General features: G+C 45.9%; 1 protein-coding gene across 3 annotated transcripts in view; it reads left to right on the top strand.

The window, feature by feature from the left end:
- Positions 1 to 6400: 6400 nt before the first annotated feature.
- LOC111072232 (teneurin-m) overlaps positions 6401 to 23437 on the top strand; it is a 136840-nt gene continuing 119803 nt past the window's right edge. For all 3 annotated transcript variants that reach the window (XM_041594390.1, XM_022363964.2, XM_041594388.1), the window contains exon 1: positions 6401 to 7420. In XM_041594390.1, coding sequence (XP_041450324.1) covers positions 7120 to 7420 — 301 coding nt within the window. In that variant the 5' untranslated portion in view covers positions 6401 to 7119. The remainder of the gene's footprint in view (positions 7421 to 23437) is intronic.

Below are 23437 nucleotides of genomic sequence, written 5' to 3'. Positions count from 1 at the left end.
AGATTCGTTAGGAATGTCCTTCGTAAAACCCCTTTTATAGCTGACAAAATATGCAGCTGTGTGTCGTTAGCACTTTCCACACATCCAACCGATTCTCGAAATATTTGCCATGATTCGATTGTATAGACGCAACCCCCAAACCCACAGCCACAGCCAGCGACAGAGTGGGGAGACGGGAGAAGGGAGCTGGAGCCAAACCCCAGGCACTCAATTGAGTTTAGGTTTGGCGCTCGACGCTCTCTGCATTGCTGGTTATTATTATTTCTGATATATGCGGTCTTACTCTGCGGTTGTCACTCACCGACACCACACCACACCACACCACACCAGAGGACGAGGACCAGGAGTACAGATACTGCTCCCCGTTCTGCTGCTCCTTGCGTGGTCTCTGTGCGGCTTCTCTCCTCCAGCTGCTGCTCCGCCTCATGATGTGTCGTCGTCGTCGTCGTGTCATGGTTACATGCAAATGAAGCGTGAGGTACCCGAAAGGTGTTGAAAACGACTGTTGGCTGGTATTTGGGTATTCTGTGGCATTGAACTGAAACGCCTCCCCCTCCCCCATCCGACTGCCGCCTGCCGCCTTGGCATCTGCATAATTCCACGCCCAAAATATTTTCAGGCTTTCTTTTTTTTTCTTCTTTTGATGCCATCTTTTGCTGACAGCAAGCCAGGCTCTGGCTCTGGCTCTGGCTGTGGCACTGCTCTATTTTCAGAGCTGCAATTGGTGCAACATGCTGTCGAAATTGTTTCGTAATTGCAATGTTGACAGCAGCAGCCACGTGGAAGGTCCTTGGCAGTCAGACACAGCTGCAGAGGTGCCAGGTTGATGCACAGGAAGCGGATCTGCAGCAGGAGCTGGGTCTCAGGTTTTGGTTAGACATTTTGGGATGCATTAAGCTTGAAGAAAGTCTAGATTTGGTTTGGAAAATACTCTATTGAAATGAATCCACTCTAACTCATCGCAAGCCCCAGCGAAAGAGGCCTGGCTGGGCGTGACTCATTCCCTCCATGCCAACCCCTGCTGCCAGCCTTCTCTGCCCCGTCACTCTGGGCAATCTTCTGCCCAAACAGAACGCGCCACAAAATTGCTCAAATGCAGCCAGACATTAACGTGTTTTCAAATTTTACGCAGGCAGCCAAACGGAGCGACAGTTTCCATTGCCCCGAACCCCGAACCCCCAGGAAAAGCCACACATGTGTGTAATTTTCTTTACGATTTGGGGACACAGAGGGGCGCTGTAGATGGCAGTGGGAGGAGACCAAAGTGTTGCCTGATAAACGATGTCTGCTCTTCAGAATGTACCTTCCCCACACCACACCACACCACAGTCCGACTGCGACTGCGACTCCAAAGAAGATGAGAGGACGACAACGACGACGACGACTCTGTCGGAATGGAATGGAAAATTCAAATTTGAAAATATGGAAATGCCAGCAGCGACAGGGACAGCGACAGCGACAGGGACAGCTACAGCTACAGAGACAGTGAGGCAGCTGATGTGATGTGTGACGTCGCCCCCACCATCCGTTGCGTTCCGTTCATGCACCATTGAGAGTGCAGCGTTGCAAGTTGAACCCCAAGCCGTAACCGAACTTGAATTCGAGGCTGAGGTCGTAATTCGATTAACACCTTTCGGAGGCGGAGGCGGAGGTGGAGGCTTCAGCAATGGCAACTATTGCCCTTTAATTGGAGAGTGGCGTCAATGACGGTTCCTGCAACAGCCCCATCCCCATCCCCACCGCCGCCACCACCAACAGATGCTCCCTCTGCCCCGTAGGGGCAGCACTGCGCCGCTTGTCTGCGGCTTATTAGGTGCGGAAATCTTTATTGATTGATGCATTGTTTGTTTTGGCTTGTGGATGACTCTCTGACTTCGATTCAGATGCCGCTGCTGCTGCCTCTTCCCATTCTCACTTCGACCGCCCGCATGTGGAAGGGGAGCCAAGTGGAGTGCCAAGTGGTAAAGTACTTAGCCCACAGATCGTAACTCTTTCAATCAGACATCTCGTTGTCCTTGCGCCCATGTGACACGTGTTTCCTCTGGGCTGTGGATTTTCTTATGGGCATTGAATAGGGGCGGACCTAGGGCAAGAAAGAGATGTGTATACAGGGCAGATATAGATGGATAGATAATGGAAAATGTCTCAGACATTTGGGCATACATTTTCATAGACATAGCAGAGCTAGAGCAACATGTTCCAGGGTAGGAAAGCAATAGACTTTTTCTGAATTAACACAAAATATATCTGCGCCAAAGAGAGCTGAGATATACATATATTCGAATTACTGGTAGATTTGGGCATAACGAGTCATCTAGGGAAAGTACTAGCCAGGCAAAAGGACTCTATATTCGTTTCTGTACTCGTTTCTATACTTGTTTCTGTACTTGTTTCTGTACTCGTTTCTGTACTCGTTTCTGTACTCGTTTCTGTTTTCGCTTCTGTACTCGTTTCTATAATCGTTTCTGTACTCGTTTCTATACTCGTTTCTATACTCGTTTCTATACTCGTTTCTGTACTCGTTTCTATACTCGTTTCTATACTCGTTTCTGTATTCGTTTCTGTACTCGTTTCTGTACTCGTTTCTGTATTCGTTTCTATACTCGTTTCTATACTAGTTTCTGTACTCGTTTCTGTATTCGTTTCTATACTCGTTTCTGTACTCGTTTCTATACTCGTTTCTATACTCGTTTCTATACTCGTTTTTGTACTCGTTTCTGTACTCGTTTCTATACTCGTTTCTGTATTCGTTTCTGTACTCGCTTCTGTACTCATTTATGTAAGTTAAAGAATATTAATTCTTGTTAGAAGGTTATTAAGGAATATGTATAGTACAAAAGTTATCATATCGATGTTTCAAAGCCTTAAATTTCAGATTTTAAATGTCCAGAAAATAACCGTCTTCTTTCTCTCTCCCGCTCTCACACGCAGTCTGCTCTCTCCCGCTCTCACACGCAGTCTGTCTCCGCTGTCTTTACTAGCCAACTTCATTTTCCCCAATGCAAATTGCATTTCCAATGCATAAAGAAAAGAAAAAAGAGAATGAGAGAGATGCAGGCAGAGAGGGAGAGCGAGAGTGGGAGAGAGAGAGAGAGAAAAGAAATCGCCTTTAATTAGTTCGCCTTTCGTTTAATGCAATCGCGAAAAAATATTTTTAATTTAAAACGCGTAATTCAATATCTGAAGTAATTTTATTTACCGCCCCCTCCCTTACAATGGGCGTGGTATGGGCTTGTGGCAGTGGGCAGTGGGCGGTGGAAGGTCTCTGTGGCATAAAGTGCTGCCAGTCATTGTCGGGGAACTTGACGCGTTGTCCGCGTGTCCCGTTCGATTTTTATGCCCCGCACAAAGTTGAGTTGAGTTCAGAATTTTTGCGTGCAGCATCGATCGATGCTGTATATACTATATATAAGTATATAGCCTATATATATTGTGGCTTATATATGTATATATTCTCATTCGATATGTGGAGCATGGCTGCCCACTGTTCGCTCGCTCAATGGTTGCGGGCTCTGTGTAAATTGAGGCAGGAAATGCCGTTCGAGGGTTCAAAGTTGATGATTTTCAGGTCAAGTGTTGCAGTGCAGCAACAACAACTTGCCACTTGCCACTTGTTGTTGCCACTGCCACTGCTGCCGGTCAGTCGCTGCTGCCCTGCTGCCCTGCTGTTGCTGCTCCTCTTTTTTTGCTGGCATTTTTTATATACATATTTGGCGCTGCTTGCCTTTAAGTGGCGATCAAATTTCTTGATTGAAGCTTCGAGTGCAAGACAATGTGCAGCTGTTTGTCCTTAAACAGGATACGCAAAAAGAGCGACACAGCGTGGGACAGAGAGAGAGAGAGAGAGAGAGAGAGAGCGAGAGAGGATTGCAAAAGTAATTGCTAAAATTGAAGCTAAAAATGCAACAAATGGAGGAAGTTCCCGTGGCCGGAATAGAAATTTGAGACTGCATCCGGGATGGCATGGTATGGCAGAAGTCCTTCAAAGGAGCTTGCAATGACCCAAAAGTTCAAGCAGCCAAGGATGCACACTGCCACACATACCCATATCCTTTGAAGGATATCCCATCAGAGTTATTGTTCCAGAAAAAAAATAAGAGAAAAATGTCTAAAATAAAAAAAATGCGATTCAGAATTACATCTCAAATAATTCAATACAATTCTGGCAATTTAAATACATATCGTGAAATAAATTCTATATCTTAATTATCGATTTCTATGTTTGATCTGTTGCATAGACTGTTTTTATTTCAAATATTTGAGCACATAGCACTCATTCCAACTATTCGAAAAATGAGTACCCTGTTTCAGTTTTGGCATTCAAGCTATGAAACACACTGTACCTCGTACATTCCCATGCAGCAACAAGCCAAGTCAGATTTCGTTTGACCTCTCCCGCTCTCTCTCCATAATATGCAATATGTCAAATGCAAGCCAGAGATTCTCTTCTCCCTCTCGCTGGAAATGATTCTCAAACATTTTTGCGTACAACAGGAAATTGACTTTTCATCGACAGTCGGGGGAAAATCAAGAAAACGAAGAAGATGAAGGAAAATCGACGTCGAAGAGTGGGTACACCATCTGATGGAGCGGGGAGGGTCGGGTGTTATACAGACCATGTCCTATGCAAATACTTTCAGACTTCAAAAAATTTGCGTCATGCGGCGTTGCCACATTGCGGTAGTCGGTAGAAATGACAATTTCTTCGGCTTCTTCTTTTGGTGAAAGCTGTCAAAAAAGCTTCAGCAACAACTTCCGTTACATGGCAGAGGTGTAGGGCGTAGGGCATTCGGTGATACAGGATAGGGATGGGGTAGGGGGGAATACGAGCAAGCGACCTGCGCTCAAAAGTTAAGCCATTAGCGAAATGTCCTTCACTTTGCTTCTAACGCAATTTTCTGCTTCTTTTGCTCGGCCCAGGAGCCACCACCCTTTACCACCCATCACCGCCCACCGCCCACTGTCCATCCCCCTGTCCATTGTCTGTTGCTTCGTTAGCCATGAAGAAGCAGCGGGGCGGACTGGTTTCGGGCCAGGTTGGACCTCTCCTGATTCTGAATGACAACTTCACAGTGTCAGCATTTTCGGGCAAAACTTTTGCGTCTCCCCTCGCATGGTTTTTTCGGGTGCCAGGGCAACTTTTCTCCAGCGCTAATGAAGTTGAAGGATATTTTTTGTTGGCCCTGGGAACTTTCCATTGTGCTTATCCGATGTAATTAGCAAATGAGAAACTATTTTCCACTTCCATTATTTTCATTTCTGAAGGGATTCCAGTGGAATTACAGTGCACAATTCAGAAACTGTACAAAATATTACGATTAGTTTTGGGTTCCATATGCTCCATTATGTCCGATTTTTTTTAATAAAGTTACTTCATTTATATTTTGGACGCATCTATTTTGACTTTTTCGATTCGTATATTTTTTCAAAAATGTTTCCCTTATTTCCATTTCTGATGAAATTCTAGACGCACAAAAGTGCTCTGTTAAGCGTCTGTTTTTGGGTTGGTATCTGTTATAATCTTCTAATCCTAATAATCATTGGGTAGCAATGGTAGAGATTGCATAATATTTTGATCATTGGATAATCTACAGAACAATTTTTCCCTTTTTCTGATAAAACAGTCCAATGTTAAGTCCAGCAGCAGTTCATCCACTAACAGTGTCAATGTTAATGGCCTCTGGCATTGCTGTAATCCGCGACATTGGCACTGTTATTACAGCGCTGTTGGTCGTAGATAAATTTGAACGAAACTCGTTTGCAGAGCGCGTAACACGGGTGGCAGAAACTTCCTCCCCGCCGCTAACATTAATTTCCCCTGCTGTTGCTGGTGCAGCAGGTTTTAGCCAAAATATTGAACGCACTTTTTAACCTTCAAAACGCAGCAGCGCTGTCGACAGACCTTCGTTCAGTTGGCTCTGTGTTCGGCGCTCTCTCTGCTCCAGAACAGCGCTGCCAGCGCCGACAGCGACGACATGCGCACAAATGACGTTGGCCAGCAGCAGCAGCGCAGCCGAAGCAGTCAAACGAAAGCACAGCCACAGCATCGCATCCCATCCTCAGCCACCCACGCGACCAACGACTCTTGCGCTCTTTTCTCTCTTTGGCTGCTCTCAACTGAACGAAACTGAACGAGAGCCGAGCTCTCTCTCTCGCTCTCCCGTCTGAAATGTAATCGCAGGGAGTGTTGGAACAGGTAGCAAAAATTGCCTGTTGTTCGCTGCGTGTTGCTACTACCTCGTTGCGCTAACACACCCTGCAACCGTTTTAATTCAAATGCTTTGCCTTGTGCTCTCTCTCGGCTCGGTTCGTTTCTCTCTTTTGCTCTCGGCTTGCTTCGTTGCTCTCTTGCTCTCGTTCAAACGAATGTAACCGTATGTCAACGAAAAGAACCGTTTGAAACTTCGCCGAGGCAGGTTCGTTGCGCGCGTTCCATCCGTCGTCGTCCGTTTACATCGCATTTTTCGCAGCGGCCAACAAAACAAACGAATTACACAGATTTACTTCTGTTTTTACATCGTCTTGCGTGTCGTCCCGTCCGCATTCCGTGTCTTTGGTGTTTCGTGTTTCTGTGTGCCGCGTTTCGTCCCGTCTCGTCTCGACCCGTGTGTGTTTCTAAAAAAGAATTGGCCAAAAATCGGGGAATTATTTCCGAGTGATAAATTGTTGAAAGTCGTGGCAGGCCCTGGACCAGGGGCCCCCGCGCAAACCCAAAGAATATCCAAAAACGAAATGGAAAACCAAATGTTGTGCAGTGCAGTGCAAAGAAAGTGATTGAAGAATAACAGATAGAATAAAATAGAAGAAAGGAGGAAAAGAAAAAAAAGGAGGAATAAGCAAAAGCAAAAGCGACTCTAGGGATTCGAGAATCTTTCTTCTCTTGTCCGCAGCCCCACTCTCCTCCGACTGCGAAGCGCCTTTGCTTCAGGAGTCCTCTGTCCTCTCTGCTTCTCTTCTACTCCGCCCCGCTGTCCGGCTATCCGGCCGTCCGGGCCCGCAAAAGCCGCCAAGATTAAGTTCTCCAAGCAGCATCCACACCACGCATACCGGCACACGGACAACCTCTACGACGGTGGCACCGACACCGACGACGACGAATGTCCCTTGGAGTCGACCACCATGAATCCCTACGAGTATGAGTCGACGCTCGACTGCCGCGACGCGGGCGGCGGCCGGGGACCAGGCACGCTGCCCATGACGGGTCGCCACACGGCCGGAGGCACTGCATCCGCCTCATCGGTGGCCGGCAGCAGCCAGACGCTCCAGCACCAGAACCAACAGAATCTGCAAGCCGCCGCCGCCGCAGCCGCTGCAGCAGCCGCACAGTCGTCCCACTACGACTACGAGTATCAGCACTTGCCGCACCGTCCCCCGGACGCAACAGCGACCTTGACGGCGCAACGAACACACGGAAGACAAGGTGAGTGGAAGGTTGAGACTCTGGACCCAGCATATCGCCAGGATAACTCAGTGGAATTCAGTGTGGTTCAGAAAGAAAAGTGAATAGGAAACAGCTCAAGCAGTTTTTGGGCTCCAGTCAGTGTGTGATTTTGTGTGAAGGAAATTTAAGTGGGATTTGTGAGTGTGGATCACAAATTTAGTGTCTTTAATCGAAATTCTTGCGAGTAAAGTTTGTGACTGAAAAATTACTTTCAGTTCCCATTTGTCCCCTGAGCCCATTGGCCGATAAGGGAAATTAAACGGAGAGAGTTGTAAAACAAATGCCCAAAAGTAAAGTAAATTCCCTAATTATCAGTCGCCGTTAATCTGCGGCTCGGCGGCTCTGCTCTCCCAGCGAGAAACAGGGAGCTGGATGGAAAGAGAACAAGTTGCGACAAGTTTGAGCAAATTATGGCGCTTATCGCTGAATGCGGCCGCGGCCAAACATTTTGCATAAATTAAACAAATTAAGGCGGTGTCCCAGCAGAGGGGAGTGGAAAGTGGAAACTGGGAAATGGGAAACTGGGAGTGGTGTGAGTGGGAACGGGAACGGGTCTGACATTGAGCCCCGACTGTTTCATATTTCATAATTTCCCTTTTTCCGACTGAGCGCGTTCTTTCTTGATTTGTCTGATTAATAAAGCCAGCGCACAAAAGCGGGGACACAAAGCGCATTTGAAAAGGATACTCGCAGTGCCGCTCTGCCCCCCTCTCTAGCCTGATGCTGCCTGCGGCGGAAGGAGTTCGGTTACAATCTCCCTCTCTCTTTGAATTTTTTACTCTGCCTGCCTGCATTTGTTGCTATTCCGCTCGCACTTGCCCTAATCTCTTGGGATCCATACGGTTTTTGTACCCTCGAAGAGGGTATTGCTAGTTTCGTATATTTCATTGCCATAAGACAAAAGACATGGAAGAATTATGCCAACAGCAGTAACAAACCAAAATTTTCTACTGAATATTTCTTCCCCTTGGGCATATATTTTTCGCTTGTTCCATATTGTGAGGGCATCTTCTGGTCGTCTTTAGTGTTCCTATAGGCTCTTTTCCTAGCTCCCTTTTTCTCTGTGATTAGCACCTGCAAGGCAGAATAAAGTTTAAACACGACAGACCTATCCCACATGAACTCTTTCAATTTGGTCAATAATCCCACTGCTGCTTCATGCTCCTCTCCTCTCCGCACTTCTCTGCGTTTATTTTCCCTTCTATAACCACAAATAAAGACACGCTTCGACATGTCTCAGTTTTATTATTTCCGACTCTTCCTCTGCCTTTTGCTTTTTGCTTTTTCTTGGCATTTGAACTTACGAACAGGAACAGACGCGCTTACACACTCACACACACACACACATGCCCCGTAAAACGGAATTTACATAACTTTATTTCTGGCATTTCCTCTTTTATGCTGCTGGGGCTCTTCTTTTTCTTCTTCTTCTTCATCCTCATCATCCTGCATTCCTCCCCAGCTCCTCCGTGTCCGCGTCCCGTCCTCTTCTTTCTCTTTCCATCTTTTCATCGTTTCTGTGGTGTTATAAAAACAATTGCCAAAACAATTGAAAAAGCTTTGAAAGGAAATAAAAAATTCGAAGGGAAATCGAACGAGAAAAGAACAAGAATATGAGAGGAAAATGTTTGTGTGCTACCTGGGAAAAGCACAAAGACAGAGAAACAACGAGAGGGAGTGGGATGGGGGGTTTTGTAAATTTACAACAACAAATAAATTTCGTAACTGGCAAACAATAAATTCCTGAGACCCGAAAAGACTTGAGAAAATTTCTTGTGTGTTTTTTCTCTCTCGATTTTTGGCGCAAGAAATAAAATTCAATCAAGGGGCTGGAGAGTGGTGTTGCTAGGGTTGTGGCGGGGGCTGGGAGACACAGAGAGGGAGAAGCTCGTAAATTTTCAACACTTCACCAGGCATTCAGCTTTTCCTCCTGCTCCAGGGCCAAACACTTCCCCCCCGCCTGTGTCATAAAATTGCCAAAAAGCCAGAACCAGAAAAGATAAAAAAAAATGAAAGGAATTTTCCTACTCCCTCTCTGTGCCATTGTCTCTCTCTCTCACCCTCGCTCTGACAGTGTGTTGATGTGTGAAAATTTGTTTGGCTAAAAGTCAGAGAGAAATGCGAGGAAAATGAAATTTCAATGTCTCAATTTTTGATTTGTCAGCCAAACCGCCTGCACGACTGCTCGTCCGCCCGCCCGCCAATTAGCCAAATTAGCCCCCCAAGAAACACCCAGTCCTCCCCCCACTGATGCCGTAGCGGGCTCTGGGCCACTTTGCATTATTAGACGGAAAGCCATACCCATATAGCCAGGCTATATGCGGCGGCAGTAGCTACTCCTCCAGATGGCCTCCAAATCGAACCAAACCGAAAACCCAATCACAATCAAACCCAAAAGGCCAACAAAAAATAAGCGCAAAAAGAGCGCGCAACACGCAACTAATTTCGAAAATGGAAGGAAGCCCGCGACAAGGTCAGGCCCCGGATTTTGGATTTGAATCGGGTGCTGTGCTGTGTGCTGCTGTGCTGCTGGGTGTATCGAATTATCGCCAGGAATCATTGGTATTCGATTTTCTCACACTGCGTTTTCCAGCACACACAGAACGGGAAAATTATTTGTATAGTTTATGGGTGTTATGGCCCCACTACCCAACCCTACCCTACCCCTCTCACACTCTCACACTCTGACAGCTAATGAGGCCACTTTGTTTATTTTTGTCTTGGCCACAATTTTGCGAAAAAAAAAAAGAAAAAACGAAATCCGCCCCATTCCATCCAATTATTTTATGCATCTTAACAGTTGCTTCTGTGTGGAGTGGCTATTGTTGCTGCTGCCACTGGCTGTTTCCCATAAACAAATCCATTCGATTCCGAATTGTTTGGTTTTGCGGGCGATATAATTATGGCCAGCGGGTGCGGCCGATTCCATCGGCGATCCAAGGCGATCCCCAAACGCCTCTTGGCATGGGCATGTTTCAACAAGTTTATGCTTGCGGTGTGTGCTCCCACTTGTTCTCTATGTTCCATAGAGATCTCCAAAGCGAGAGAGAGAGAAAGAGAGAGCTACTCTATGGCTATTTTTGGCCATGGGGAATTGGTTCTCGTTTTAGCAGGGGGCAATACTTATTATTGTACAAGTGGATGGAATGGAATGGGATGGTGATGGGTTGGGGATGTGAGTGTGTGGTTAGGGCTTCCTGTGCGTCATGAAGAAACACATTTGTTGAGTCAGATATTGGGCACCTTGGAATACTCACGGTCTGATTTCTACACAAATAACTATCGTAATTTTGGGAGGGATAAACATCTGAAACTAGCATTCCACACACATGACAATCCCTTTATTGGCACAGAACTTAGAACTGATCCTGAACTGCCGTAAGACACTGCCAGATAACAACTACCCACTACCCAGAGTATCCCCCCTGCTTAAGCATCCCATCAATATCGATGATCCTATTGTCGGCCTGCCGGCTTCCCACCCCTACCCCCTGGCTAAGCCGCTCATCGACTAATCCCCGAAAATCAACCTGAGAAAGGACCATTCTCGGGACCGGCGCTAGGTCCTTCCATAATGACACCACAAAGCCCAGCTGTCATAGTCGTATCAGCAGGTCCTGCTGCTCCTGCTCCTGCTGCTGCTCCTGCTGCTGCTGTTGTGTGCCAATCGAATCGGGGGAACTTTACAATTCCAATTTCGATGGCAGGACATGTGGCGGGGGCGAGGGCGGGTTGCAGGGACATTCGTTAAGTGTCTGCAGGGATTTCGGAAAACTGTCAATGCCAGGGGAGCGGAGGACTAGGCGCCGAGCGGGAATGCCAACTTATTACTTCCTGACAGCTGTCAAAAAATATGCAAACACCCCCTGCGAAACAAGAACGGGAAAGGGAAAACAGGGCGAAAAACTGGGGGAAAACTATGCGTGGAAATGTGCGCAGAATTATGCAAATCAAAGCGATTTGTAGCCCAACAACAACAAGCCGCAGAGTCGCAGGGGAAAAAGGCAAACACAAAAAAAAGGAGTAGGAAAAAGGTGGAAAAATAAAAATTGACAGCCACGGGAAATCCAAAATGTCGAGAGCAGAAAGAGAATACCAGAGAATAGTGGTGGGAAAGATGGACAGGGAGAGGCCAGAGGAATGCTGGGAAAATTACACGTAAACAGCAGGAGGCCGATAACCAGCTCCTACACTCTCTCTCTCTCTCTGTGTCTCTCTGTTCTTCTTTATTTTTGCGAAAGAACACACAAAAGGAGGCAATGAAAAGGGAAGAGAGGCAGGACACAAAAGAGATACTCCAGAGAACGCTGGGCAGAGGAGTGGGTGATGATGGGAACGGGGCAGAGCGGCGATAATGATGCCGCAGCGCACCGCAAATGAGCAAATGTGCGAAAGAGATGGCTGCCCAGATACCATAGAGAGTAAGAGAGAGAGAGGGAGAGGGAAGATAGGTTAAGACTTGAAAATTTGTTAGGTGCCGCCGCTGACCTGACCTTTTTTTCTCGTTTGGAGGAGAGTACCTGCTGCGAGAAGGAGGCACCTTCAACAGGCTGTGCTGTGCGTCTCCCTCTCTCTCTCTCTCACTATCTCTCTCTTTCACTTTATACGTGCCACAGCCACAGCGTTGCATCAGCTGCTGCCTGCCTGCCTGGCTGCCTGCCTGCCTGTCGTTTTGTCATTTTTGGGATTAGAGAAGAACAGAGTACGGGGTACGTACTCGTGTGTTTCGTTTTGTGTGGCATGCCTCATTTAGCTGCCTGTCCATGGCACAAGGGGGAACTCTCGTTCATATTATAATTCGATTTTCAATCCGCTTACAGAAAAAAGAGTAGAGTATTCCCTCTTGATATCTGGGTATACCTTTTTTCGTGCTGCTCAGATACGGAGTCTCTGACTCATGAGTCCTTTTGCCTTTTGTATTTAGATACATTGTAGCTGGAAAGTCGCCGGTTATTTTTGCCCCCCTGTTTTATGACTGTTTTTGGGAGCATAAAAATGTTGTTGTTAAAATCCCCACATTGTCTCGACGGACTGGTGGCGGCGGCTCATATGGCACCACGTCCCCTCCGGACCGACTTGATGATTGTTGTTTACTGTAATTGCTGCACAATTGCTGATGTGGAAAGGAGCCACAAAAAAAATAAAATAGAGAGAGAGAGAGTGCGAGAGAGGGAGGGGAAGTCCTGCAAGAAATATTCACGCAAAAGTCATAAAAAATATGCGAATGTTGCGCTCCTTTCTGTGCTCTGCTGTACTGTACTCTACTGTACTTATTTTGCTCTCTCTCTCTCCCTGCCATTTTTATTGTCGAACATTAAATTTATTATTTTTTATAAAATGTTTCACAACTGAATGCAAATTTCAGTCCGCACCCACACCCCACCCCCTGATATTTACGAGCACTTTACATATTTTTTTCTGTTGCTGTTTTCTACTGCTTAATTGCATCGACAGAGAGAGAGGGGAAAAGGGTTAAAAGAGAAGGGTAAAGGCTTCCATGGACCATAAAAATTATGCTTCTGGGTTCACCAGAAGCCGTAAAAACTAAGCGTAATGACAAATTTCGTGGATATCCCCCACCAGTTTAAGAGGAAGCTTTCAATGAACTCCAGACTCGAGAATCTAGAGTCGAGAATGAGGCAATGATAACTGCAGCAAGAGAGAGACACCGAGAGAGAGAGAGTGTTGCACTTGCCCCTTCATTTCTGTCAACGCCTGGGCCACTCCCACTTCTCGCCACTCCAGTCGAATGGCTGCCCAATCCCAATCCCCGGCAGCTGTCGCTATCGCTAATAAAATATCATCTCAGAACGCTATAAATAATATCAACAGAACGAACAAACGAACGAACGAGCGTGCGATGGAACCACATAGTGTAATGTATGCCACTTTGAATGGAACTCGACTCAGGGCGCAGCTCTGAAAGATTCCCATTTATCAGCAAAACGGAAATGCTCAATGGCATACCGCAGAGTAGGAAACTTTTGACCGATATATAGCACAGATATAGTACATGCTATGAGCAGATCATTTTAAGCAGCATTCATTCGAATTCCATTCATATTTTTGTGGATTAAATGGAACCTCTGAGACCAGCTGGGGGATACCACTACATTCGGCATTTTCCTCATAATATTTCTCATCAAATAAAAGCAAAAAAAAAAAAAATAAAATATAAAAATATTCTTATGCCGATTTATATTTCAAATAATACATATTAGAATAATTTACGATCTATATTCGTCCAAAATCCAATAATTTGAGTAATTTCAAGCAAATTTTAAACATATTTCATCATAAAAATGCCCTGTAAATCCTCGTTCGCGTCACTCATAACGGGAGTATCCGTTTGCTTATGAGTAATTTGTGCTGCATATTCTTCAAGGAAACAGGGACACAGTATACAGTTAAGAGCGGACATTTGTCCCTGCCATAAACCCAAAAAAAAAAAACAAAAACAAATGACAGACAGACCAACTTTTAATGCCTTAGAATCTGGCACCTTAATGCGGCTTACGAGCCAGAAATTAGGCGGCCAGCAGCATAGATAAAAGATAGGCAGATACACAGATACATTGGAGGACTGGGGCAGGACTGGAGACATCTGTCGGACCACTAAAAAGGCAAAAACACTAATAAAATATTTGGCAAAGGACGACAAGGCAAAGTAAAGTCTTTGCCTTTTCATCATTAGGAGAAAACCAAGGCGATAAAAATAGCAAAACAACTCTGGGGCTTATCAGAGAAGTCGAAGGAGATACACAGAGAGAGAGAGACGGAAAGAAAGAGAAGAAAATCTCGGAAAATGATTTTCATTTTATGCCGCAACGCGACGCGAAGATGCTGAGAAAAGCGGATAGAGGCAGAGGCAGAGGCAAAAGGAAAACAATAAAATAAAATTTAAGATACATTGGAGACCAAAACAAATAGGCAGCGAATGAGATACGAAAGATACATATTGCAGCGTATGAGGGAGCGAGGGAGATGGAGAGGGAGGAGGAGATCCTATCCCTAGATCTCGCTCCCTGCTTTTATGGCTCGACGACACTTGAAGTAGTTTCGATGCGAAAAATAATGCTGCAGGGGAAGGAAATGGATGTGGGAAATGGAAATGGAAATGGATCCTAGATCTAGTACTGGATAAGACAATGAGCCCTCACTACCTCCCTCCCTCCCTCCCTCCATCACTACTTCTTACTCGTGTGTTTATTTGCTGGGAAATGAGTATATAATCGCTGTACCGCTGTACCGCTGTCCTGCTGTGCATCTATCAGATACTTTTGGAAGTACTCTGCCGCCCGGCCTAATGGAAATTTTACGATAGTTGTGTGTTGTGTGTGTGTGTGTGTGTGGTGACAATTTTCATTGCAAGGAAAACATGAAAATCAGCTAAACAAACACTAAAAGTATCTTTTGGGGTCGTGTGATACGCAGATACGCAGCCACACAGCTGCATGGGAGAGGCGGCAGGACAACGACCGCAGCAGCAGGCACATTTTTAGCACATTTCAACAGGATATCAGCTTACAATGGTCGCAGGACGCGTCAGGTTACAGGACAAGACACCAGGACACCGCGTCGGCGTCGCCGTCCACTGGTCCTTCCTTCTTTTTTTTTTTTGGCATTTTTCTACTCGCATATCGAATGACCTACGACGCGTCGCCCACCCTCGATGCGTTGCAAGGTCTCTAATGAAAGGCCACAGGCCCAGGCCCTGTCTTCGTTGCTGCCGACGAATGCCCATGCGGGTGCCTGCCTCTGGGAGGAGAGCGGAGAGCGAGCAGAGAAAGAGAGGGAATCGTAAAATAATAATAGTTGCCCCGAAATGTGGCAAACAGGTTTCATCTCATCTTTCTCTCTCCGTCTCTCTGTCTCTCTGGCCGCTATCAATGTGTAAATGTTGAATGTTTTTATTTGATTAGCGTTTGCTACGTGCCGCATTTTCACTGCCACACAGCGCTTGTCTACCTCTCCCCCTCTCTCGCTCTCACGCTCTTTGAGCATCTCTTGTGCATTTTCCTAGAAATTCTTTTGTCCCATGGAGGAGGGTTTTCCTCCCCTTCATGCAACATCTTCCAAGATTAATTGTGTAAGCGTAAATTTTTCTTTAATTTCGTGGAAAACACAGAAAACATTTTGGAATTTCTAATTTGATTTTTCCAACAGAGGGTGGGGGCAAAAGCCATTGTAGCGTGACATGCTAATAAATTTTCTTCTCTTTTGCTTGCTCTCTTTTCAGGTGAGTAACTTGTTCGATTCGCACGCTTTTATTTTGGGTGGTAAGTGTGTCATTAGGGGATGACTGAATGCGGGGATAATGAAAGGGAAAGTGTCCTTCCCCCACATCACACACCCCACACCACACGTACCATACGTGTGTTACTTATTTAATTGTGGCAGTAGCGGAGAGGCAGCCTTCAGGCAGTTGTTTGCCCCAAGAATCGAGGCTGAGAATCAGAGACAATGGCAGCCTTTTAGACAGGTGCAAAAAGCAGAACAAAGCCTGACAAAAGATTTGCTCTCCCAGCTGGAAAGGATTTAGCACCCCGGCCCGCCCTTTGGAATGATTTACTTTAACTCTTTTCTTTTGCTTCCGCTTTTCTTTTGCTGAAAAGTTTTCCCAAAACTATTTTCATGCACTTGGGGATAAAAGTTTATCCCGGCAGCTGGAAGATGCTTTTCTTTTCGTTGCTGTTGCTGTTGGTGTTGTTGTGGCTGTTGCTTTTCTTTCGACCGACTGGCAGTTGTCATTTGATTGTTTTCATTTCATTTTCCGTTTGGGCCATCAATAAGTTTCCTTTTTGGCCGGAAAAGGACGCAAAGGATCACACACATATGGGGCACACAGGACACACAGGACACACAGGACTTGCGTCATGTTCTGCGGGAATGTCTGTGGCTGCAGGAACTTCACTGAGAGAATCTCTCTGTCTCTCTCTCTCCTTTTTTTCTTTCTGGGCGAAGTTTTTTGCTGCCTCCTCGCCTCTTAATAAATTCAACAAAGCAGAGGCGCCTCCACTCCCCCCTACCTCTTCGAGGCTCACAGTTGAAGAGCAAAAAACGTAATAAAATATTAATGAAATTCCAGACACTTGGTCCTGGACTGGTCCTTGTCCTTGTCCCTGTCCCTGTGCCTGTCCTCGCTCCTCCCTTCAGGTGGAGCAGCAACAGGAGACGGAGGCTGTGGCACCTGGAGAGCCGTCTGTTTTTTGTGCTAACAAAGCACGCACTTGCTCCATGGCGAGAACAGGGGGGGGGTGGGGACAGGAAACGACAGCTAGACCATCGCACGCTTGGCGGACACTTCCGTTGAGAGCGGAGGGGGGCAACGGCGCAGATGTGGCAGGACTTTGGTCATGTTCTCGCACCTCAAAAAGTGCTGAAGAGTGGAGGGGCAGCAGCCCCGCTTTACACATATGCAAAAAGCCAATGGGGAAAATTTTAATAGAATTTTCCACTAAAATGCAACAAAAAATCGGGAAAAAAAACTGAAATAAAATTGCAATTGAAAGATGCGAAAAACTCTTACGTAAAGCCACTCCCTTTCATGCCACAAATTGAATTTGCCCCAAAAACTAAAGAACAATCACGAGGAAACCAAAAAAAAAAAAACCGAGAAGGAAATCAAAAAGGATTCAGGCAGCAGAAAGGCGGTAGGAAGGAAGGAGGAACGAGAGCATACCAAAAGTAGATGAAATTGATTTTAAAAAGTAAGAAGAGCCAGAGGAGTTTCGAAGGGGGGTGCTGTGGGGCTGTGGGGCAATGCCACAACTGCTGCGGCGGCACGAAAAACAAATTAAAGTAAATTCCCCAATTTCATTTTGTGGCAACAAAGTAGGAAGGAAAAAACCCCCGAAAAACAGAAGGAAACGCAACGAGGAAAACAATTGCATTTTCCTCGAATCCGTAGAGGGTGTAGGGTGGTGGGTGGAGGGTGGTGTGGCAATAGAATAGAAATTGCCAGAGAAACAGAAGTTTCTATGGAGGGGAAACGGGAATTTACGAAACGTCCTTGGAGGAACTTTTAACGAGTATCCTACTGCTCCTCCTCCTCCTACTGCCTCCTACTCCCTCCCATATAGATCATCATAAGATAAACCAAATTCCAGATCTAATGGGGGTAGTTCTACTCCGCCCATTCATAGTCATTATGGGGCATGTGGCATGAACCTGAGAATCTAAATCTGGATCGGAGTGCCGCTCGCCGCTCTCCTTCGCTTCTACGCTCCTTTTGTAAACTTTGCGACTCCTTTTAGGGGACTTTCGACTTTAATAAAGTGTGAAAATGCCCCCAGATGAAGTTTCTGTTAGTTTTTGGCCATGAAAATCGATGTGACTGCTGCAAGGGTGTGGGGTGGTGTGCGCTGGTGGGGGGCGTGGGGGTTTCATAAATTTTTCAACGTTGGAAAATGTTATTTATATTTCATGGCAAACGGAAAATATAGAAGAAGGAGAGCCCACAGAGAACAGAAGAGAAGAGAAAAACTTTTGGCGCAGCACGAACGACTACAAATCGTGCGTACTACCAGGATAAAGAGAGCAGGGGCGAAAAGAGAGGTGTGGAGAGAGGCATAAAAATCGAGGAGGAAACTTTGATACTTTTTCGGCCCTGGGCAGGAGAAGGAGAAACGGCGGAGGCCGAAGGAGAAGACCAAGTCATCGTCCAACAACGCTTTACGGCTTCGTTTATTACGTGTGAAAAGTGTGAAAAGCGGCCGGAGGGGGGCAACAGTACAGGGCAGGGCGGGGCGGATAGTATATCCTGCGACAATTTATACAGCATCAAAGGGAGAGCGAGAGAGAGGGTGTGGGTGAGGGTGAGGGTGAGGGTGTGAGGTAGGACCTGCTCGGACACGTGCTGTGATGCGATTTTCCCTCTATAGAATGCCCTGGCGATTGTCGATTTTTATGCCTCGTTTTTTTTTTGTGTCGCAGCAGTTTTTGCCACTTTCCCACTTGAGTGGAAAAGAGGACACAAAAGCCAAAGGGAAATGTCAACACACTTCTGAAAGGATATGTACAATGTGCCACCCACCCACCCGTTTCGTCCTTTTCGTGCCTTCCTTTCCTCTCCTCTCCATTGCCTTGCCTTTCTTTGTATGTAACTAAATTGATAATTATTATTTCCATTGAAGAATAAATACGAATGCCACGCGACACACGTGTCCCCATTCCCGTACTGGTTTCAGTCAGTGGGTGGTGGACCTAGGTCAACCACTGTCCCTGTCCCTGTCCCACTGTTCCCGTCCCCGTTCCTGTCCCTGCTGACATGCAACTTTTGTCTCGAAACGAACAGAATGGGAACAGAGCGGGAACGGGGGTGGGGAGCTGCCTGATACATTTGTTCAACAACTTTAACTTAATTATACGAATGAAACGAAACATTTAATTTGTCCCCTACCTGCCTCCACACCTCCCTCTGCTGGCATGCCCTGTGTGATGAGTGTGTGCGAAGGGGTGGGGGTGGGGGGGGTCTATAATTAGCGTCTGGTTAGAAACGGAACAGAACGGATCGAAACAAAGTGGCAGCACTTTTTCAAGTGTTAATTGAATGAAAGCGCAAAATGATGTTACAAAGAAAAGAACAAAAAAATACAGAGTGGTTTTTGGTGGGGGGAGGGGAGGGAAGGGATCGGTGCCTGTCCAGTGGTCATCCATCCAGTGCGACACAATATTTGACTTTTGTCTCTCTCGCTCTCTCTGCTTTTATTGATTTATGCAAATATGCCTTATGCATTAATTAATAAGTCACAAAAATAGCAGCAGACCAGCGCAGTCCTGCCCTCTCCCTCACTCCGTCGATAACCCTCCTCCGGCCACCTAATGCTAATTGAAATTTGCGGTTTAGTCGGATGTGTACTATATAGAGTACTATATAAAGTGACCGCCTGATTGGGTTTCTGTTTCGTGGCTGCTGCCGCCTGCCTGCCTGCCTGCCTGGTCATCATGCGGTTAACCTCCAAAGTACTTGCGTGAGAAAATAAAGAGCCCCCCACCACAGGCACCACCACCACCGCCACCACACATCACCTTCTCACATCTTAAAGACGGAAATAACTGAATTATTTTGATTGGGATTGAACTGCTGTCCGCATCGGAGCAACTTACATATGTACATACATATATTGAGAAGGATACGGTTGGGCTTATATTTTTATTTGTCTGGTTTTGATTTGATTTTAAGAAAGGAGCGCAATGCTCAGATTACTGCTTTCTCCCCTATCCCCGCCCCACAAAAATCTCGTAATAAATTACTGCACAGCAAAATGAGTTCAAAATACACTGAGAATTAATCATACGTGTCCCATTGAGATGTTGCGAAATATCACAATTTCTTTCCTTGAAGGGAACCTTTTCCTTGCTGTACGTTATCCCCTTATCCCCTTTCTTCCGTTGGGCCATAAACAAGTGTTTTCATTGTCAAAACAACAGTCGGGGCAGCAGGCCGTTCCACACACAAACACAATGGAAATGTCAACATAAAAACCAATGGAAAATCTTCGCGCAAAATATGAAAATATCTGTTGGGATCCGCCGTCGCACATATCTGTATCTACAATATGTGGAGAAGGCAATACATAAATAAGATAAATAAAAATTAACATAGGCAATACACACACACACACACACATCTGTTTGAGAACAAGAGGCAGAGTGGTGCGGCAGTGGGGAAGGTGTGTGTGTGTGTGTGAAAATCAGCGCCATATAAATATCCAAAACGAAATGAGACACAAACAAAGGCACAGGCAGGCGACAGATAGACAGCGAAAGATATTGTCCAAATTTGCTGCGATTTTTATTTGCTTTTTTTTTTTGTTTTGTTTGTGTTGAGTGGCACAAGGCGAAGGAGCTGTGGAGCAGAATAAGGAGCTGAGGAGCTGTAGATGGATGGTGGATCTGTGTGCTTCCTTTGAGTTGTAAAAATACAAGACACATGCAAATTATGAAAAGCCTCCGCGCCTCCCCATCTCTTTTGGCTACTGCTCTTGGGACAGATGGAAGATGAAAATAAAAATAAAATAGATTTATTTATTTTTGTTGACTGTACAGAAACTTTATTGACTTTTGGGGCCCTCTTGGGCGACAGATTGTGAAACCGATACACGAAACGGTGGCACGACAGGTGGGGATGGCTGATGGCTGATGGCAGAATATGTTAGCTCTGAGGGATTCTCTGAGGTGCTCTCTCTCTCTGGCAGAGATTTTAATTACTTGTGAGATATTTCAGAGAAATGAGTTTTATGAGTCATTTGGGAGGGGGGCACAGGGATGTCAACATCTTGTGAATTTATTAATAAATAATATAGAATTCTATATGCCAGGCAGCTCACCTGCCAATCAATGAAGATTAGTTTCACTTTAAGAACTGCAGGGTATGCAGGGGCATTCTCTTTGACTAGATCTCCCTTGTGTTATATCCTGCTACCCTCTGCCTGCCCCATGGGTAACAAGTTCTCTGTTAATCTGTGCCATCTAAGTAGGACATTCTTGGGACTGTTTAACGACTCCTATGGCTGCCCTTGTAATCAACGAAAGTTCTTGGGAAACGTTTTAAGAACCCCAAAGGCACAACATTTCTATTTATTTTTACAGTAAATAATATTGCAGCTACAGTAGCAGAGTGGGGGGTGGCATTTGCCAGACTAATTGACTTGTCGACCTGGCCATAACCAGGCCTATCCGTTCATGCAACCAGTGTGTGTGTGTGTGTGTGTGTGTGTGTGTGCACCTGAGGCCATGCACGTGTAGCCAGCAGCAAAGCACAGAAATATGCAAATTGTGACTGGAAAAAGGGGGCCAGGAATTATTTGTAGAACACGAAGGGACTTTGAGAGTCAGACTCGTGGGCGGGGGCGGGGGCGGGCACTCAGGAATGTGTGGATAAAATGTGTTGGAAAAAAGTACAAGTTTTTCTTCGTTTTTCTTTTATTTTTCACATGAAAATTGAAAATCTGTCTGAGACGCTGCTCCGCCCTCCGTCCTCCGTCGACCTCCCACCTATCTGTGGGTCCTGCGTGTGGCAATTTAATAAACATAATGATCAGGGACAGATAGAGATACACAGAGAGAGAGAGAGAGAGATAGAGAGAGATGCAAATACTGAGACAGTAAGAGAGAAAGAGAAAGGGCATGTGGCCCGCTTCGTGACAAAATGACATTTTGCTACCAGGCGGCAGAAGAGACAAAAAGTACAAAAACACGAAGAATAAGTCAGGCGGCGCCCAGGCGCCCAGACGCGCAGACCCACCCACTGGTCGCTGGTCGACAGTTGACTTGTGTGCCTTGCCACCATGCCTCTCTCTTGTGCCCCATTCGGAGGTACAGGTACAGGTAATGAAGCAACTGACGAAAGGAACCCCAAAAGGAGAAGCAGAAGAAGACGACTCTGACGCGCTGCTGGAAGGTTGTTATTTTAAAATTTAAATTTCTGTATAAATATACACACACGTGTGTGTGTGTGTTTGTGTGTGTGTGTGTGTGTGTCTCTGTAGCTGTGTTGGTGCGTCTCTGAAATGTGCATAAGCATGCCCCAGAGTCAACGCCAAGTCGTCGTCTTCGACGTCATTAAAAGCCAAAAGGCGGCAACGTCGCCAAAGAAAAACTCACTTAAAATTTCAGCGCACGTGAAGCGCAGAAGAAGGTGGAGCAGCCGGTGGAGCCGAAGGGAGTTTCCAAACGGTGGAAGGGAAGTAGCTGGGGGAGGGGGAGGAGGAAGGCAGGGAACGCGTGTGTTCTTATTATTTTCCTGCTTTTCGGGGGAGGGTATTAGGGGACTCTTTGTTGCTAACGGTAAATGTAAGCGGGTTTCTGAAATGAAATTTAAATATGATTCCATGCCATGTACAATGTACATATATATTTTTTGAGGCATTTTTTCACTGTTCTTTCCTGTTGATTATTGAGTAAAGTTTGTCCAACGGCAAATCTCGCGTTGAAATCGCCAAAGCTTAAGTTCCACAAAGAGAGAAAGAGAGAGAGCGTGGAGTGGAGTGGAGTGGAGAGAAAGTGGAAGCCAAGTTGGTGAGAGGATCGCAACGAGCAGGAGTCTCCAGTCCAGTGCAGTCGAGTCACACGCGCGACATCTCTCGACCGCAGCAGATCATCGGAATTTGTGCAGATAATGTTTTGTGATTATTCCTGTCCGATCTGTGGAGTGTTTATATTTACTCGTTCGCAAGTTCCTCACTCATACATACATGTGTGGAGGGTTCTTCTCTCTGGATAATTTATAGGGTAAGTTCTTGTGCCAAAGAAAGAACAAAACAAGAAGGAACTAAATTCGGATACCCTCGGGCTTACTGCTGAGAATATTGTTGAAATTATTAGCAGTGGAATCTTTCGGATGCTTACCCTGTCACTCCTTTCCGTGTCCCCCAAATCCACCGATCTATGAACAGAAGAATAAATGCAATACAAATATTCCCATACCCTTTTCTCTCAGTGTCTATAATGCTCTTGTTGTTCTCCTCCGTTTAATGGTTTGTTTTGGTCATCATCAATACAATTCGATCCCATGTGATGTGATCTTGACCTTCAGCACAGATCGGAAGAGTCGACTCAAATTCCTTCAGCCTTGGGATTCGGTTTTGGAATTCTTTTTTGTTTTTTGGTTTTGTTTTTGGTTTTTGGTTTTTTTTTTGGGAGCAAATTCCAAATGGATTTTGTTTGCATGTCACGTCAGGGCGTCTGTCTGTTTTTAGCATTTAAATTGTTTAAGCTGGAAATGAAATCCTTGCCCCTGCTGCTCCTGCTGCTGGCTGCCCTACGCTTAAGAGCCTTTTAGCAGAGCTTCTGCACCCCTCCCTCACCGCCTTGCGCGCTCTGTAAACAATAAATCCATTGTGGCCAAAGTGAAATCAGGCTCAGTCTCTCTTGAAAGCCACTTCATCGCCCCTGCTGCTGCTGCTGCTGCTGCCACTCCGTGTGCCAGTGGGGGGAGGTGTGCGGAATAAGAACAAACACTTGAGACGTCGCTGGGGCTAATGCAGGGTAAAT

Source organism: Drosophila obscura, unplaced genomic scaffold (genome assembly GCF_018151105.1).
Source record: "Drosophila obscura isolate BZ-5 IFL unplaced genomic scaffold, ASM1815110v1 contig_1, whole genome shotgun sequence".
Taxonomy (NCBI): Eukaryota; Metazoa; Arthropoda; class Insecta; order Diptera; family Drosophilidae; genus Drosophila; species Drosophila obscura.
Note: the sequence above shows the minus strand (reverse complement) of the source record. Positions and strands in the feature narration are given on the sequence as shown.